The 19986-nt window shown below is 36.8% G+C and overlaps 1 protein-coding gene across 1 annotated transcript in view; it reads right to left on the reverse strand.

Moving 5' to 3' along the window:
* The window catches only part of LOC122790382 (solute carrier family 2, facilitated glucose transporter member 6-like), a 338986-nt gene that overhangs the window by 107515 nt on the left and 211485 nt on the right, over positions 1-19986 (reverse strand). Inside the window, exon 5 of the mRNA XM_044057896.1 lies at positions 2589-2800. Coding sequence (XP_043913831.1) covers positions 2589-2800 — 212 coding nt within the window. The remainder of the gene's footprint in view (positions 1-2588; positions 2801-19986) is intronic.

The raw sequence follows: 19986 nt of genomic DNA on the forward strand, positions 1-19986 counted from the left end.
TCTCATAACATTTAGCAGAATTTTTCTGCAAAGTAGTATATGGAAATTCTGCTAACTTTCTTATATTTAAGTAGAGACTGATGTGGAGCATGGCTTGCTTATGAGGAAATAAAGCATGTATAGTTATTTAGAAGGAAAACTAAAACATGACATTACTGGCAACATGGTTTTGACTTCCATAGTGAATTCTATTTGGCTCTAAACTCTAATTTAGGAAGCCTGGTGGATGAAAATCTTGAGGCTTTAATGCCAATTACCCAAGGAAGAAGGAGGTGTGAGTAGCCTGCCCAGCTGGGGGAACCAGGGGACCAGTAAGAGATAACAGTGAGATTAATAGCCAGAGTAATAGTCTGAACCAACAACCCAACAGACTGCTGTTAAACAACAGTCATTATTACATACCTAATTAATAGTGACATTTGATCATCTAATATGGCATACAACATATAGGGAAATAGCCTATATAGAGGTTCATGGAAGCTGTTGCCCACATACATGGTATGTTGTCTGCTTTTGAAAAGGGAAAGTCAATCATAGTCCCAATTTTGGGTGTGGGGCAGTTGTCAACATGTTTTGTACGCTTAGACAAATGCACTGGTCCCAGTGCAAGTGGGGGAACTAGGTAGAACCTGTTCACTGAACATTTGGCTAGAGCTCTGCAGAGAGCTCTGATTAGCACCAGGATGGGAGGTTAGAATTTGCTACTGGTCCCTCGTGGCCACTTATTCCCTGGATAGCTAGGAGTTCTGACCACTCCTACTGGCTTGCTTTGTTGCTTATCCTTTACTTCATCTGACTCTCTTAATAATTACTTTAGAGGCTAATATCACCAAACATAGTATTTTGTACTTTACATCTACAAATCACAATAAACATAGAGTTGTGAACTATTGCACTTGGGGAAACTGCAGAGGGATTGCTTCTTTAATTATGCAAAACATTTTGTACACTCTGGCCCTAATCATGATGCTTTTTAAGTACAAGTTTGAGAGTTCAGAAAGGTTATTTTTTCATTTAAGAATGAGATGTTTGTTCATTTAGGAGATAAGCAAAATCCATTTGTATACAAAAGAAAGTTGAAAGAATACATGAAATGTGAGTGCAAGTGTCAGTATAAAAATCATGAGTGACAACACACAGTGACAGCAATCCCATAATAAATTATAAACTTTAGAAAAACAGTAAACTACACATGACAATTTAAAGAACATTCTAAGTGATCAGATTTACTGCAGATAGCACTATGACAACTTAGTATTATCACATGGGATTCTCACACAGATAACTATATGAACAGAATTGATTACTTTAAATCTGTTATGGGGCATGATGAGTAGTTACCAATGTACTGTGATTGCAACACTGGAATTCATTTAAAAAGACATGGGTCAGGTGAATTTGTGGCTACTTAAATAAAATATACTGCATTAACTTTTTTCATGGTCTTCAAACTCCTAGAAGGTCTTAAATTTGGGAGCATCTTTTTTTTCACAACTTTTTAATGGGAACTCTGGGAAACTTCTCAGCTTGTGCAATGACCAGACATATACCAAGTTACCATTGTTTATTTCTTTGCTACATTCATGTCTGTTTTTACTTTCCTCCTCATGTTAGGAAGAACATACCTCTCAACAAACATCTTAGCACAAGAATTCTGGTCCAAGCTAAACTAATGGGGGGGGGGGACCAACATCAGGGAGAGATTTAAAATGTTCCTCTTATAAACCTATAGAGTTGCTAGAATAACAGTTCTGAAGAACTTGAAGTCTGAAACTTTAATCAATGTTATTATTTACTGGCTTTAGTCTTCAATAATTTGCCAGAAAAAAAAAACACAAATTTCATCAGAACAGACCAAAAATAAAAGGCAAAAATCTGAATATTCTGTGAAAATATAGATATTTGAGAGGTATGGGGGGGTTACTGTGCATTCCTGTACATAAACTGATAAAATTATAAATCATATCTTCAATTATTTTCTCATTTTAAAATGATTCAGCAGTTGAAAAAAACAGTACGACATTGTTTTTATATAAACCACTTTTCATGGATCATGTATAACATGTAGTTGTCAGCTTAGCTCTACATGCTCCTGACTGCACTCCTTAATCTCTAAATAGTGAGTTCAGTCCTTACCTTAACTTGACTCAGTCATCTCTCAGCAATCCTTTTCTGGTGTTTTTGTTTCCTGATTTTTTTTAGTGTACTATTGTACTATTATAATGGTGAAGTAGAGTTATCACTATGATTTTGCTGGTTGTTTTATTAGACTGTAGGAAAAATGTTTCTTCTAACTCTCATGACTAAGTTCCAAATGACATATCCATACAATGACTCCCTCATCGTTGTTATAGGTTAACTATAGTATGTCAATGTGTAAAACTTTATTTGTTATACTAACTAAATAGTTTGACTTATTGGTGTTCCTTGTTATTCTTCATGTACAATAGGTACTGTTGTTACATTTGTTTGTTTTTTGCCCAGGTTGTGGATGGACATTTGCCACACCAGCCTGTTATACAGGGAAATAAATATTTAGTTCCAGACTACTCACTCTTCAAAACAACATTATTATTGTTTGCCATTACCTGCTGCTGTAGGTTATTTTCAATCTGATCACATTCCTGTCTATAATTAGCCTCTGCGCCTCTGAGCCAACACAGTGCTTGTAGTGCTTGATCACGTTTACCTTTTGATATTAAGAAGCGAGGAGAGTCGGGCATAAAACACAGCAGAATAACCATTACAATAGTGGGTACCTCCCCAACTACTGCTAGCCACCGCCAAGGAAGCAGAATACCTTGAAAGAGAGTAAAAACATGACATGTTACAGAAACCCTGTCTGCACTTAGATACTGACTTGTGCAAGTCATAACAACAAGTAAGGCAGTAAGGCAGCAACTTTAATCTAGATAATTTTTTATGGCTGCAATGTGTATATTATTAGAATTATAGGAATGTATCTGTCTGGAACATAACTAATACAAAGCTCTTTTTATGGCCGGAATTATGTTGCACAGGATTGTATGTGCCAACATTCAGAACTTGGAATGTCGGATGTTGCATAAGCACAGACAAATTTATTACTGCTGGCAGATGAAGATGGTTTATACATGTAGTCTTTCTACAGATGGCAGGTAGCAATTGGAAGCTGCCTTACTTACTTGCTCCCTCTCTCTCTCCATCAGTCGGTATTTCCATTTATCCCATACCTTTCTGAAAGCAACAGTTCTGGAATAATCCTCCCTTGTTCTCTGTGAAGCAGAGTGTTCTCTGATATAGATTACAGTTTGTTCTTTTCATAATGATGCTCTCACTTTTCTTTTTTTTTTTTGAAAATGTTTTTATTAAATTTTCATAAAATATAATCACTACAAAATTTGTAATCAGAAATGTACACACTTATTTACAAGTAAGAAAAAAAACAACCTAATCTTATTAATACAGAAACAAAGAAAATAACTATTTCCAAGAGTATCCATCAACCTTCTAGTCATTGTTGTTGTTGCATGTCTTTTCAATTCCAGAATGTTTTTTTTTAATATTTGCTTTTCAAGCAATTCTTTAAAATTTGTCCGTACATTGAGGCAAGAGGTAATTCTCTTCATTCTCAATCTGATTGTAATAATTTCTAGATGAGTTACTTCAGTTGCTATACCTATAAATTCTTTAAATGAGGGAGTACATTTTTTTTTCCAGTTTTGTGATCACTTTTCTGCAGATGGTCAAAACAGTCCACAATATGTTACATTTCATTCTTGTAACACAAGTAGGAATAAGGGTGTTAAAAAGAATTAATGATTTAAATAAAATAAATGTATTTCCAAAAAATGCCTGTAAAAAAGAATTAATATTATTCCAAAAAGGAATCAACACATTACAATAAAAGAACATGTATTGCCAATCTGCTTTAAGTTCTTTCCTGCATCTCCAACAAAGTTGCTTTTTCTTGTACATCAATTCAATTTTATGAAGGACCTATGTGAGAACCTTCATCTAAACAAATGCCATTGAAGAGATAAAATAGTATGTTTAGATGATAATATAATTTTTTTGTCTTCTTCACTTGGTGGTCTATTATTGATTTGGGTAAAATAGTTCCAATAAGTTTCATTACATGTTTTAATTTCCCTCTTTACCCCTTTATACAATTTGGAGAACAGATCATGTCCCAAGGAACTTTGTTAAAAATTTAACCCCTATACCTTTACGTCCTATAGTATCAGGAAGTAATTGGGTCACTGCAACGGTATTTACACTCGTTGAGCGACTTCTTAGACCTGTCGTCAATGCTGTTCCCTCTATCTCAAAAGATACTTACCAATTATTGGACAGCTTGCTTGATGTTACTCTCGATGTTACAAGCAGTAGTTATTTTTTGGTGACTCTAGATGTAAAAAATCTATTTACTTCAATTCCCAATGATATTGGGTTGGAAGCCATTAGAGAACTACTAGCTGGTGATACCACATTTAATGGGGACAAGATAATTTTAGTATGCCAACTATTAGATTTGGTACTTAATAATAATTTATTCATGTTTAATGACAAGACGTACTTACAGACATGGGGGGTAGCCATGGGCACCCCCTGTGTGAATACGTACGCAAACCTAGTGGTTCTTAATTGGGAAAGGAAGTTTTTGTTTAATCATTCCACTTTTAAGCAAGTTAAATTCTATAAACGCTTTGTGGATGATGTCCTTCTTATATGGGAAGGTACTTTAACAGATTTTCAACAATTTCTGGAGTTTTTGGAATCCACCTCATCTTATCTGAGATTTACCATGGAAGCCTCGATGAAATGCATTAATTTCCTTGATGTTACTCTGACAATTACAGAACAAGGAACAGTTATTTCATCTTTGTATAGGAAGCCCACATGGGCTAATACTTTACTTAAATATGACAGTATGCACCCCAGGCATACTTTCCCAGGTATCATCAAAAGTCAATTCATCAGGCTTACTAGGCTTTGTCAGACCGAACAATCCTTAAGGATAGAGGCAGAAAGACTGGAAACACTTTTTTTGAGTAGAGGTTACAATAGTGACCTAATTAAAACAATTAAAGAAAACGTCCTGGGTACTTTAGTGATAAATAATCATGTAGTTAAGTCACACAATTTAGTTACTCCAACATCAACTAGGAAAGATATTGTACTAAATAAGGCTATGAAACTTTCCTATGTCATCAGGTATACGAGTGACATGAAAAGTTTAGAACAAATAATACGAAAAAATTGGAATATCCTTACTACTGATGAATCAGTAATACGCTTAGTAGGGAACTACCCTAATTTTTTATATAAGAATTGTCCAAATCTTACACAAATCCTTTGTAAGGACTATGCTACATTAAGTAAACATTCTAATGAGCGAGTTGGGACTGTTCCCTGTAGAAAATGTAATAGATGTGCCTATATTTGTTCTACTCAATCCTATATTCATCCAACTTTGAACTTTACTATTTCAAATGTTTTGCCACATGTTCTACTAAAAACTTGGTATATTTAGCCACCTGTGTTAAATGCACTGCTTTTTACATAGGCCTCACCAAGAGAAAGTTATCTGATAGGATTTATGATCACCTTTATGAAATAAAAAAAGCCTCAGATACTAACGCTTTGGCTTTGCATATAAAAGAACACACAGATCATGGCTTTTGTTTTAGAGTGTTAGAAGCAATCTCGCAGAACTCAAGAGGAGGTGATGTTGGTAATTGTCTTCTAACAGCTGAGTTAAAATGGATTTTAAGGTTTAATGCACACAACTATCCTGGCCTGAATACTTCAGTGTCTATAAAGCCCATTTTAAATGGTAGGAAACGTTAATAAGAAGATCCTTAATTTGTTTGACTAGCTATTTATTTTAGATTTTTGGATATTTTTGGCACATTATGATGTGTTTTAGTATAACTTACTGCACTTTATAGCATGTTGATACACTCCTTTACATTTTCATATATATATATTTTTTAATATACTTCAGTGTATTTTAATGTATTTTAATGTTACATTGTACATATCAATATCTAATTAGTTGTATATAATGGGCTGGATTTTTAACTATTTCTACATATATACATATTTACTCCTCTAATTAAGTAGTTACTTTTGAAAACTTAGTAGATACTGTTTTTTATATAGATAAATTGTTAAACTTATAAATAAATTATTAAATGGTATACAAATAAATGATTAGTGAATATAAAGATATTTGCATTATTAATTATTTATTTATTTATTTATTTGATTAATTAACTAATCGGTTGTCTGGATGTCTAAAAAATTTTTACTATTTATCTATTAATTTAATAGTCTACAGGTTTTATAAGTATATACTTTCATAATTATGTATATATACCTCTGTATAGGCTTATACACTGGTTTTAAATGCATTTATGACATTTGTTTGTCTTGATATATTTTAAATGATACATTTTAAAAATTTTTTCAATACATTATGCATATATGTTTCTATATATATATACCTCCATGATTAGTAACTTATATATACATATATACATACACTATTAAGTCATTGAGTTCTTTAGGATTTTGGTTTATTTACTTGTCTTGATTTTCTCTTCCCTTTCCCCTTCCCTTTTTTCCCACTTCCTTCCCCCTTCCCCCCCCCCCCTCCCCTAACCCCCCCCCTCCTTCCCTCCATTCCTTCCGTTTTCTCACAGTAATTATTTCTTATAGTAATCTAATTGACTTAGGCTCTGAATAACTAGGAATAAATTACATCTAGAATATCTGTTTGTTAGTCAGAAGCTAGAAGTTTATTAAAATGTTATAAGCACTGATCTTTTATTAATGTAAGATGTTTATGCGTGGTTCTAAAATGTTATGTTTTACGAAAACGCTAATTTAAAATATTTCTATTGCATTTCTTTCGTGCCTTATAGAGGTTTGTTTTATTAGATTTAATATATGCTCATTTCAGAATACATATATATATTTATTTATTCATTTGTTTGAGAGTTATGTTTTATTTATTTAGTTATGAATTTTACGCTGAGGTCTAATTTAACTAAAATTTTCTGAACTTTATTAAATATACGTAAGGAGATGTTCTTATACATTTGCAGTTCAATGAAGTTGGTTAAAAGTTTTCATTCATTCATTCAACTTCACATAATATATATATGCTTTGTATTTTAATGCGTTATATCTTTAAATGTTTAATGAGTTTGTTAATTAGTTAATGTGTTAGTTATTGTTTCACTATTTAAAGTCAGTTAGTGGGTGCAATTATTATCTGAAGAAGTGTGGTTGTATCCACGCGAAAGCGCTCATCATCCCACTTGTTGAAAATAAAAGGTTCTACTTTATTTTTCTACATGCTCTACTGGATTATTTAACTACTTAGTTAACTTGCTATTTGCTACATTGTGGAGAGACCAGGTTCTGGTTTTACATACACAAGTTTCATTACATGTTTTAATTTCCCTCTTTACCCCTTTATACAATTTGGAGAACAGATCATGTCCCAAGGAACTTTGTTGCAGTAAAAATATGATACATTCAATCAGTTTTTGGACATGATACCTTAACATTGGTTGCATTGACTTAATGTCCTCTTCTATATATAGTCTACAAGATTGTATATCTAACCACGTCTTCATCCAAATCATATTTATTCCTAATGTAATCTACTGAGTGTAGCTTTTCATCTTTCATTAACTAAAACCAGTACAACAGATTCCTCTCTTTAAAGGCAAGCATTGTTTCTAAATTTGAAGTAGGGATATTACTTTGAGTATATGCTATAGGAATCATAAGGAGAATCCATGTTTTATAAGCCAAAGTTCTATATATAAAAATTCTGAAAGTATTTAATATAGTCAAAATGAAGTAAGAATCATTTGTTTGGTGACTTTTCCCTATAATGTAATCCTTTAATAACCAAAATTAACTGTTATTTAATATATAATAATTATTAGTATATCTATTACAGTTAGAATGCATAAAAAAAGGTTTCCTAAAAATTCTTTCCATTTTGCTGTATAATTGTTGTTGATCTAAAGACATAACTGATGATAATTAATATAATGCTATGTCTGGTAGTCCTACCCCCCCCCCCACACTTCCCCAGTCTTTTACATGATGAGTTAATGCAATTCTTAGTTTGTAAGGGAACCAAAGAAATTTCAAAAGTGAAGTCTTAAATTCTTTAATACAGGATTTCATAGAAGGTAATGTTAATGCTTGAATAATATATATGATTTTTGGCAAGATAATCATTTTGACGAGAGAGACTCTTTCTTCCATTATAAAGACAATTTTATTCCATTTGTCCATTATATTCTTTAACTTATTTATACAATTAGTATAATTATAATTTACTATAGCTTTAATGTTATCCATTAAATAGAAAATTCTCCCCAGGGATCACTCCAGTGGCTTTACTCGACAGAGGCACTGGGAACTAAGGTTGGGTGGCATAATGTCAGAATAATCCTATGGGCTAGGCTTGTAAAGGCCCCAGGGCCATTAGCCAAGTACACACCTATGAACATATGAACCTATTATGGTTATTCCCAAGAAACTAATTTTCTTTTCTTTAACTATATGTTTAAGGAACTTATTTGGAATTTTATTCTTATTTATGTTTATCAGTAAAATGTTTGTTTTGTTATCATTAAATGTTAAACCAGATTTCCTTTGAAGTTGTTCCATTGCTAAAAAAGTTGTAGATATAGATATATTATCACCCAATGTCAGTAAGATGTCATTTGCAAACAAATGTATTTTAGAACTTGAATTCTGCATTAATTTAACACCTTTTATGTCTGTATTTGATCTAATAAAATTAGCAAAAGCTTCCATAACTAGGGTAAAAAAGCTGAGGTGAAAACGGGCATCCTTGTTTAGTTCCTTTTAATAATTGTATAGAATCAGATGTGAAAGTATGTATTTTGACATATGCAAAGTAATCTGTATAGAGAAGATTAATAAGATGTGCAAAGTTAAAATAAAACTTGTATTCTTCTAGAACTAGCAAAAGATATTTCTAGTTGATCTAGTCAAAAGCATTATTTATATCAAGACTCATTAATGTTAAGTTCTCGTTTGTATTTGCATAGCCAATTAAAAGAAGTTATATTCTTACCATAACGTTCCATGTGGAGTGTTCATCTCGCCTTTGTTCTTACACATGGTGTCGGAGCCGATCCTCGGCTCCGAGTCGGCCACTTAGCAAGCTTTGCATCCAGAAGAAGCTCGAGACCAACCTATCTCCCACAATTCCCTCTGCCTTTACCTCAGATCTAGTTTTCAAAACAACACCAGATCCAGCAACAACAATGTAGCATCCCGGAATAAATACATATATAAAAGAGAGTAAGTAACTCAATTAGCAGGACAACAGAGAGACCAGATGTGGGAAACAAGAGACCAGACTTCTAAACTAGACGTTCTTCCTGACCTTAGGGTGGGAGGGCGGGGATGTAAGAACAAAGGCGAGATGAACACTCCACATGGAACGTTATGGTAAGAACATAACTTCTTTATGTGAGAGTGTTCAATCTCGCCATTTGTTCTTACACATGGGTAGCGTCCCTAGCTCCGAGACCCCGAGAAACTCATGGAAGAACGCTCCTGAGCACAGTGGAACCAAAAGTTGCTCTGTCCCTGGAAATGCTGTCCACTTTATAATGAGTGATAAATGTATGTGTTTTAGACCAAGTGGCGGCCGCACAAATAGTGTCCAAAGGCAGTCGAGCCGCATGAGCCAAGGATGTAGAAACTGATCTAGTAGAATGTCCTTTTGGTTTGGTGGGCAAACTGTGACCAGAAGCAGCATAAACGAAGGAAATACAATCAGTTAGCCATTTGGAGAGAGTACGCTTAGTGACTGCCATGCCCTCTTTGTTGTCTGCAAAGACTACAAATAGTTGGTCTGCCTTCCTATGATCTTTGGTTCTATCTAGGTAGAATCTGAGTTGTCTATGAACATCCAATTTGTGCAACATATATTCCAGCTTATTGGTATGATTTTTGAAAAATGTGGGAAGCTCAATAGATTGATTAATGTTGTTAACTGAACAAACCTTAGGGAGGAAGGAAGGGTTGGTGCGTAAAGATACCCTGTCCGGGTGAAAAATTAAATATGGCTGTTTAATGGAGAGAGCTTGAAGTTCCGATACTCATCGGGCTGAAGTGATAGCTACTAGGAAGAGAGTTTTCCAGGACAAGAACTTTAGGGAACAGGAAGAAGCTGGTTCAAAGGGTGGTAACATTAGTTGGGAGAGAAGGAGGTTTAGATTCCAAGGAGGTGTAGGAACCCTAATTGGTGGTCTAAGATGAAAAGAGCCTTTCAAAAAGGCTTTACAAAGCCTATGAGACATAATGGGTGCTCCATTTTCTCCTACATGAAAGTTAGAAATAGCAGCCAATTGAACCTTCAAGGTGGCAGAGGAGGCTCCTTGGTGAAACAGTACGGATAGGAACTCTAAAACTTTGTTTAGCGGGGCTACTAAGGGATCTAAATGCTGTGCAGTCACCCAGTAGACAAAACGTTTCCATTTACTGGTGTAAATTTTTATAGTGGAAGCCTTATGAGTGGCCACTAGAATGTTTTGAACCGCCGAAGGGAAAAGATCAGACCTGGCTAAGAAGGGAAGCGGAGCAGCCAAGCTGCTAATCTGAGGGACAGGAGCGACGGGTGGGGAGCTCCTGAAGAATGAGTCAGTAGGTCTGGCACTGGGTCCAGAATCCAGGGCTCCCGAATTTGGTGTGCTTGAAGAAAGGGGAACCAAATCTGACGAGGCCAGAATGGGGCAATGAGAATTATAGTCCTTTCTAGGTCTTTGGCTTTCTGGAGAAATCTCGGTATCAGAGGTATCGGGGGGAAAGCGTATAGGAGACTCGGGGGCCAAACGTGAATCAGAGCGTCCCTGGGGACATCCCCTGGAGGGGGTAACAGGGCAAAGTAGCTTCTGCATTTGGCGTTCATTGGAGACGCAAACAGATCGCAGCAAGGCTGGCCCCACTTGTGGAATATCCTTTCCGCTATTGTTTGGTTGAGGGACCACTCGTGAGGCAACAGGATGGCTCTGCTCAACCTGTCCGCTATGATGTTGGATAACCCCGGAATGTGCGTTGCTATCAGAAAGTGACCCGTGGACTCTGCCCATTGCCAAATTCTCATGGCCTCTCTGCACAATTGATAAGACTTGGTTCCTCCTTGTTTGTTTATGTACCAAACTACGGACATATTGTCCGTTTGAACTGCAATAGTCCCTAGAGGTAGAAGTGTGGAAAAATGTTGCAACGCTAGAAACACTGCCCTCATCTCCAGGACATTGATGTGCAGGTTGTACTCTGAATTGGTCCATTTGCCTTGGACTGTCTGTCCCTGAAAGATGCCCCCCCACCCTATCAGGGAAGCGTCCGTGGTCACTGTGGCTGTTGGTGCGGGTAACACAAATGGCCAGCCGCTGACGAGATTGCAATTCTGAAGCCACCAAGACAGGTGTGTTTTGCAGGTGTTTGTGATGTGAATCTGATGTGTTAGCGGTAACTGTTGGAACGACCATTGTGCAAACAGCAGCCATTGGAGAACTCTCATGTGTAGTCTTCCCATGGGAACTGCAATGAGGGAAGCTGACATGAATCCCAAGACTTTCAGGACTAGTTTGGCTGGGGATTTCTTGGACAATAGAAGGAGAGATATGTGTTCTTGTAGGGAAGCTATTCTTGCTGAGGGAAGTCTTAGAAGCAAGGAACGGGTATCCAAATCTGCCCCTATAAATGAAATATGCTGCGATGGCTGTAACGCAGATTTTTCGAAATTTATCGAAATCCCTAGCTGAACACAAAGGCTGAGTGTGTAGTCCCTGGCTTGTATCAGTCGACGCTCGGTGGTGGCAGTAAGGAGCCAGTCGTCCAGATACGGAAACACCCGGAATCCTAGGCGTCTCAAGTGAGACACTACCACTGCCATGCATTTGGTGAAAACCCTGGGGGCTGAGGTTAGACCAAAGGGCAGGGCCCGAAACTGAAAGTGGCTGGCTCCCAGCCGGAAGCGCAGGTGATCTCTGGACGCTCTGGCCATTTTGATGTGGTAGTATGCGTCCTTGAGATCTATTGAGCACATCCAGTCGTCCTTCTGTAAAAATGGAAGGATTGATTGAAGCGTGACCATCCGGAACTTTTCTTTTTTTACATAGGTATTGAGATTGCTTAGGTCCAGAATTGGCCTCCAGTCCCCTGTCTTTTTTGGAACTAAAAAGAACCTTGAGTAAGTTCCGGATCCACTTTGGTCTGCTGGGACTGGTTGGATGACTCTTTTTTCTAGCAGCTTTGAAATTTCTATAGCTGCAGGATCTCACAGATGGGGCAGAACATAGAAATGGGATTTTGTATCCTCTGGTAATAATGCTTTTTACCCATTTGTCTGAAGTAAGGCTTTGCCAGGCCTGAGGATATAAAGCTAAGCGACCCCCGACTGCCTCCAGAGCAGGACAGTCGGGCCTCCTTTCAGGAGTGCTGGAAAGGCTTTCCAGGGATGGTATCCCTGTTGCCTTGGTTTTGCGGACCCCCTCTGCCACCATGGCGGCGTCTTCCACTTCTGCCCCCCTCTGCCTCTGGAGGGGGCATCACCCTGTGTGCTTGGGAAAAGAACCCTGGGGTTTGCGAAACCACATTTTCCCACCTCGTTGCCCTTTGGGGTACGGTCTGGATGGGGTGGAAAAATGGACTCCGACAGCAGACAGAGTCTTTCCCTCTTGCTCACACCAGGCCAGGGTCTCCTTTACTTTGGGGCCAAAGAGAGTGGCACCATCAAAGGGGGTGTTAGTAAAGGAAGACTTGAAGGCTTCCGCAAAGGAACACAGGTGCATCCAGGATTGTCTATGAAGAGCAATCGCTGAAGCCGCAGCCCTACTCGACCCTTCGGCTGCATACGAAATGAGCATCATGGACGAGTTTACAATAGATGTAAGGGTATTGAGCTGTGCTGTAACCTTATCCGAGACAGCAGCATCTGTATTACCCTGGAGGGTATCTCCCAACTCTTTGACTAGATCCCTCTGTAAACGTGAGAAATGGGTCAAATAGTTCAGCGATCGCATGGAAAAAGTCGCTGAACTGAAAATGCGCTTCTCATATCTGTCCATGGTCCTAGAATCTCTGTTAGGTGGATGAACAGATGAGGAAGATTCGGACATCTCCTTTTTTGTGGCCGCTGCCACCACCATAGCGTCCACTGGAACTCCCTTGGTGAGGTATGCCTTATCCTGAGGGGCCGTTATATATTTATTAGGCTTTCTGGGAACTGGCTCCACTGTGTCAGGTGTCTCCCATGCCCTTCGAGCAATTAAATCCATTAACTCATCGAAGGGCGGAGTGACCCAGAAGGAAGAAGGGAGAGCACCGAATGCCTTCAGCAAAGCTGACTCATCCTCAGAAGGGGGTAGGGCTTGCCAATCACCTATCTGTTTTAGGATCTCCAGGATGTCAGAAAAGGAGACATCCTCCGAGGGTGATTTTGAGGACCCTTCTGACTCATCTAGGTCAGTGTCTGATGTTAAGGACTCTTAAGGAGAATCCAAGTGCCTCCTCTTGCACAATCTTTTCCTCTGGACGTCATCGGGGGGGGGGATCCGATGAAGCCTCCGAGGAAGAAGGGGCTCCCTCTGGGGGCGGCTGAGACACTGGTGCTCGACGCTTTTGAGTAGTCGTAGGTGCAGAAGAGGACAACGGCCCTTTATGGGAGGGAGAAGTTGCTTCTGCTGAAGTAGTTGTCTGGGAAGACAATACCTTCCTCATAAGGTCGAAGGCCCCCGGACCCCAAGCTGAGGAATCCCCCGGTTCCGAAGAACATGGAGGTATCTCTGATGCGGAAGCCAAGGGCACCGACCCCGAGGATGAAGCCAAAGCGATCCATGCCGAGGCGCCGAGAGGGAGAGTCGGCACTGAAACATCGGTTCGACTCTCGGTCCCGGAACCCAGGACAGATCGACGGCACCGCGAGTCCGGCAGTGGTTCCGATGGAGTCGAGGTTAACGGTGCTGACTGAGAAAGGGACAGTTCCGGCACCAAGGGCTCCACTATCAGCAGATCAGCGTCCCCCAGCTCCGAGGGCTGAGTAGGTCTCGGAGGAGGATCAGATGGAGACAAGGGAAGGCCTTCGAGTCTCGACACCAACTGAGAGGAGACAGCAATGAGTTTGGACAGGGCCATGTTCTCCATCAGCTTCTGCACCACACGATCTACGTCGGTGTTGGAGAAAGGCCTGGAAGACCGCGTCGAAGGAATCGAGGATGGTGCCGACCTCAGAAGAGCCGGAGGTGGAAGCTCTGTCACCGGTTCCAAGACCCGAGGTTCAGTGACAGACACTAGCTCGATACTCGGTCCCGAAGTCTGTGGAACCGGTGAACGAACTTTAAAAGAAGTACTTGGAGCCAATGACCTGGGCTCTGAAGTCCTCGATTCCTTCGAGGATTTAGAAGTCTGGTCAGACTTGTCTAAAGCCTCCTGGAAGGCAGGCTTTAAAAGACCCCTGTCCATAAGCTTCCTGCGCCTATCTGTCATGACCCTTCCACTAAAGGAATGACATATGGAGCAGTCCTCCTGAAGATGGAGAGGGCCGAGACAGTAGACACAGGAGCTATGGTTGTCGGTGACAGACATCTTCTGTCCACACTGACATCTTTTAAAGCCTGACTTAACCTTTTCTGACATAATCAAAGTCGAAAATTTTGTCAAAACACAGTCAAAAAATAAGTAATCACTACACTTGAACTTAGCCAAAGGGCTGAGAAGTGATGATATTAGGTAGTATTAAGGAAATCTAAGTCAAATCCGAAATTTAGTAGGTGGGGTAGGCCTTAGGAATCCTAAACTAATTATAAATGCCTTAAAACACTAAATAAGTCCAATAATTCTAAGAATTTAGAAGAAAATCCTATTAGAAAAAAAGCTATATATTATCTGTTAGTTGGCTCAGAGCTCTTCAACGATGCGATCAGTTGCAGCGGCAAACTAGATCTGAGGTAAAGGCAGAGGGAATTGTGGGAGATAGGTTGGTCTCGAGCTTCTTCTGGATGCAAAGCTTGCTAAGTGGCCGACTCGGAGCCGAGGATCGGCTCCGACACCATGTGTAAGAACAAATGGCGAGATTGAACACTCTCACATTTGTAATTATTCTTTTAATATTATCATAGGCGTTGCTATTTAAAATTAACCCAGTTTGATCTTCATTGATCATAGAAGGTAGTATGTGTTTTAGTCTATTAGCATGAATTGCCATTAATAGTTTATAATCTACATTTAAAAGTGAAATGGGTCTATATAAGAGCACTGAGTAGGATCCTTGTAATTTTTTTTACATTGGAGAGATAAGGGTATATTTCCAAGAAGGAGGAACCTTAATTAAGTCTTTAACTATATAAAAACCTTATGTAATATGTGTAGGTCTTCTTTAGGTAACAGCTTGTAAAGTTCAGATATAATTCCATCATTAACTGGTGCTTTATTAGACTTCAATTTAGAATTTGAGTTTGAAGTTCAGACATAGAAATCAGTTTGTCATTTAATTTCATTTGGTCATTTGATAGTCTAGTTTTTATATTTCTTCTAATAAATGTTTGGATTGCTTCCTCTGGATCTATTACTATATTATTTTGATTAATTTCATTGTAATAATCTTTGAATTCCTTTAGAATATTTTTCCATTTCTGTTACTTTTCTTTTCTTTCTATGCGAATAGATTTCTTCTTATGTGATTGGATTTACTGAATAATTTTGTTTTCGTGGTTAGATTGTGCATAGACTTTAGGTTGATAGAAAAGTTAATTATCTTAAACTTCTCAAGATTGATTTTGGTTTTATGATTTGAAATTTCCAAGTATTTGTCATTTAGCTTATTGATCTCTTCTATGTTATTATTTTTATTATTCTGGTTTTCTAACTTCAACTTATCAAGTTTTCCCTGTATTTCATGCAATTCTTTGTCCCATTGATTTTTTTTTTATTATTTGATAGCCAATTAGTGATTCTGCCAAACAGATATGTTTTTAGTGAGTCCCATATGTCAGATTTCTGAAGTATCCACTGTGTTGTTAATTTCTACAAAGGAGGAAATATCTTTAAGAAAATAGTCTTTAAATTCTTGTAAACCTGTTGTATATGCTGCTATTATTCTTAATTTAACATTATTATTACAGTTCAAAGACAATTCAAAAGTGATTGCATTATGATCTGAAAATGGACAAGTTATAGCCTTAACTTTACCCAGCTTGTCTACTAGTTCATTAGAGATATAAACTCTGTCTATTCTGGATTGTGTTCCATGCCTATGAGTATAATGTGTAAAGATTAATGAATGTGACACTGAAAATTCTTATATCTCTAAGAAGAAATAATGCAGTAAATTTCATTAACATTTTTGCAGACAGCTGAATTTTCCATTTACTATTTGTATTAGTATCACTTGGTGTTAATATACACTTAAAGTCTCCTGCCAAAATGATACTACCTTTTGCATATCAAATTACTTGTTCTAAATGTTAATCAGCTGTCTTGACTCCTATTCCTGGAATCTAGTACACACTGACAAGAGTTAATATATTCTTATTGTATTTTATAGTAGCAGTACAAAACATTGCTTTATCATCTTGATATGTTCCCATAACCTCAGGCACAGGTAAAGAATTATTCCATAAGATAGCCATGACCCTTTTTTCTGATTATGTTGTGAACTAGACAGCATAGTGTAACTCTTAGTATTAAGTTTGTTTATATCTTCTGCTAATAAGTGTGTTTCCTGTAGAAGGATAACCTGAGAATTAAACAGCTTCAGATATCTATTTAAGTTACTTCTCTTGCTTCCATTGTTTAATCCATTAACATTTATAGAAATACAGTTAATAAATGTCATTTGTCCTATTGATCAGAAACATATACTTATTTCTCATAGATAACGATGCTCTATTTATAAAGAACTGCTTATTAATACTCATGCAAATAGTAAATTCTGAGAGTATATCTAGAAACAAGATCATTACATTTGTGGAAACTCATAAAAAGGCAAAAAGTAAGATTGCCATAAAACAATTACTTCTAAAACCCCTCTAAAACTTCTAATACTCCATGCTTGAATAGTCTAACCATCCAAACAAACCAACTCATCCAATATTCTGACAAAGAGTGAGAAGAAAGAATACCCCCAAACCACTCTGCCGTAAATACATATAATTCTAATAACAGTTAACTAAAAGTATAGCTGTATCCTATAAGTCTTTATCAATACAAATACGTAGAACAGTTGTTTCATTTTTAGACCTATCTATTAAGAAAAAAATCCTAACTGTATATATCAAATTATTAAAGAACAGGTCAACATCTCTTATTATTGTTACAATTCTATGTATTATTTTGAAAACTTATCAGCTAGTATTATACATTCTAAATGACTGCTACTCAACAAGTTTATAATGTGGCAAAACATGAAACCAGTTCCCATTTCAATTCTTTTCATTTCCTTCATTATGAAATTATATTAGAGCAAATAAATGTTTGTTACAAGATCCAAGAACCAAACAACGCGGAAACCCCAAACACAGCAGCAAAACCAAAAATACTCACTACAAAGGAAGACAATCATTGACAGCCTAACTTAAATAAACTTCTTTCAAAACTGTAACCATACAGAAAGTGCTCACCTTACAACAAATGTCCTAGGCCCCATCGCCATGCCAGCAATCTCCATATTGCCCAGCTCCCGGATTTATTTTACTTTATGTGGAAGTGCTTAATTCACTGTAATATATACTGTTTTCTACATTCATTACACAATGTTACAACAGTATTTCACAGTGAATACACAAACTATGATTTACTAATACAAAGATAAATCCCCAGCATTATTGTTTCTTTGGAACCTTTGTGTTATCAGTATGCTCTATACTTATATATTTTGCATAAAAGTAAAACTTTAAATATTAAGTTTGTATTAATCTGCATCAAATAATACCATCAAACAATATACACTTTTTTCTGTTTCAGTTATAAGCTTTCATATTTTATGAAACATGATTTTAGCTTTTCTTCTGCTATGCTAGCTTGTATAGCTATGTATTGCTACAGTGAAATTTGATCTAATGCATATTCAGAAGGTTCCGCCTTTTATATAAATTATCTTTCCAAAGCTGCCTGTCAAACTAGATCTCTAAGCTTGAGCCATTCTATTCTTTCAGTATGGGCAGGAATTTCAAGTTATCTCAAGCCTTTTACCTCAAAAGCTTCACATAAGAGGGGGCAGAGCCTAGATGGCCAACTGATAGCAGCATATTTTTTGAGCTCTACAATACTTTACTAGAATACAGGAAAAAAATAATTTAAAATCTTTTTTTGGTTCAAAAGTTGTTTTTTTTTTTTTTTTTTATTGAGGAACCTTTGTTTTATAAGAACATCAACTTTGAGGTGTTTTCTTTGAAAATTTCCTGTCAGACAATCCAGAGATTACTTCATCTGTGTGGAGATGAACTAATCAAAATCTTCACATTCTGAATTTTCACTAAAAAAAGAAATCCATTTAATGTCTGCCACTCTACAGGAATTATCTCTTAAGATGGATAGATTCACAGATAATCTAGAAAATCTAAAGGAAAATTGTCAAAAACAGACTGATGTCCTAAAAGAAATTTTGCAGCAGCAACAATCTAAAATCTTGGACATTGAAATTTCACTAAATGATATAGATGGGAGACTCAAAGAAAATGAGTCTTAGTGTGAATTCCTTTTACAACAGAATACTGGTTAATCAAAAAGATATATGATTTGGAAAACAGGGAAAGGAGAACAAATATAAGAATATTTGGTCTCCCCTGAAAAAAACAGAAGGTGAGGACACCATCTTATTTTTAAATTCCTGGCTACCTGAAATCCTAGATTTAAAAGAAGGCTTGTCTAATGGACTAGAGAGAGCACAAACAGCCATAGAAAAAAACTATCCCTTCTTCTCCTAATGCACCTCTAAGATCCATTGAAGTGAAGTTTCTAGCTTATTTGGATAAAGAGCTTATCCTTAAGTCTGCCTGGAGAAAAAGCTTCTTGATATACAAACAAAACCAAATAAGATTTGATAATGATTACTCCTCGAGAGTTTTGAAAATTAGGAAGAATGCATGGCCACTTGTGAGACTACTAAAACAAAATAAAATCAAAGCACAACTTGTTTATCCTGCAAAAATCTGAATTTTCCACTTAAATAAAATGAGATCTTTCAACAAAGTTGAGGAAGCAAATTCATTCATCAAAAACAATAACATTATTTCAATTCCAGAGGGCATGGACTGGACATCATCTACTACTTTAAAAAGATCTTCTGAGAAAAATAACTGGACTGATGTGAAAAAGAAAAATCTAAAAACTGAACTTAAAAATGCAAGACCTATAAATTCTTTCAAAGCTTCAACTAAGATGTGATTACTTTCATAAACTTCTAAAAGTATGTAGTTTTAATTTCATTTCTTCTGTCAGTGAATATTTTTCACTTCTACAAAACTTCTCTGGGCTGTTACTGTGTGGTTTAAATGTTTATTCATTTTCTTTAAGGGACTATTGTAGTATGATGCATTACTATCACACTTTAGTTGGTTTGCATATTACACACTCCACACATCTTCCCTTAGCTGGGTATTAATTCAGTCCTTTCATTTTTAAAAATAACATGTCACTGTTTTCTTTTTGCTAATGGGGTTTTATTAGTAAAGTACAAGCCTATCTGAATATTTGAAGAGCTCTACCAGAAACTTGTTTTATTTTAACACATGGCCTTACAGTGTATTGTTTTAAATCTTTACAGTTTTTTTATTTTGACTATTAAAGCGTATCCCCACTTGTTTAGCATTTTAACATTCTATGCTGACAGTTTACTGTCACTTCTTGTGTGAAAGTGGTTTCGAGCATTTTTGAGGTGTTTTCTCTCCTTGCACAAGAGGTTTGCCATTGCCCTGATTGTGGGGCAAGTCA

Source organism: Protopterus annectens, chromosome 16.part0 (genome assembly GCF_019279795.1).
Source record: "Protopterus annectens isolate FY-2018-M chromosome 16.part0, PAN1.0, whole genome shotgun sequence".
Taxonomy (NCBI): Eukaryota; Metazoa; Chordata; order Ceratodontiformes; family Protopteridae; genus Protopterus; species Protopterus annectens.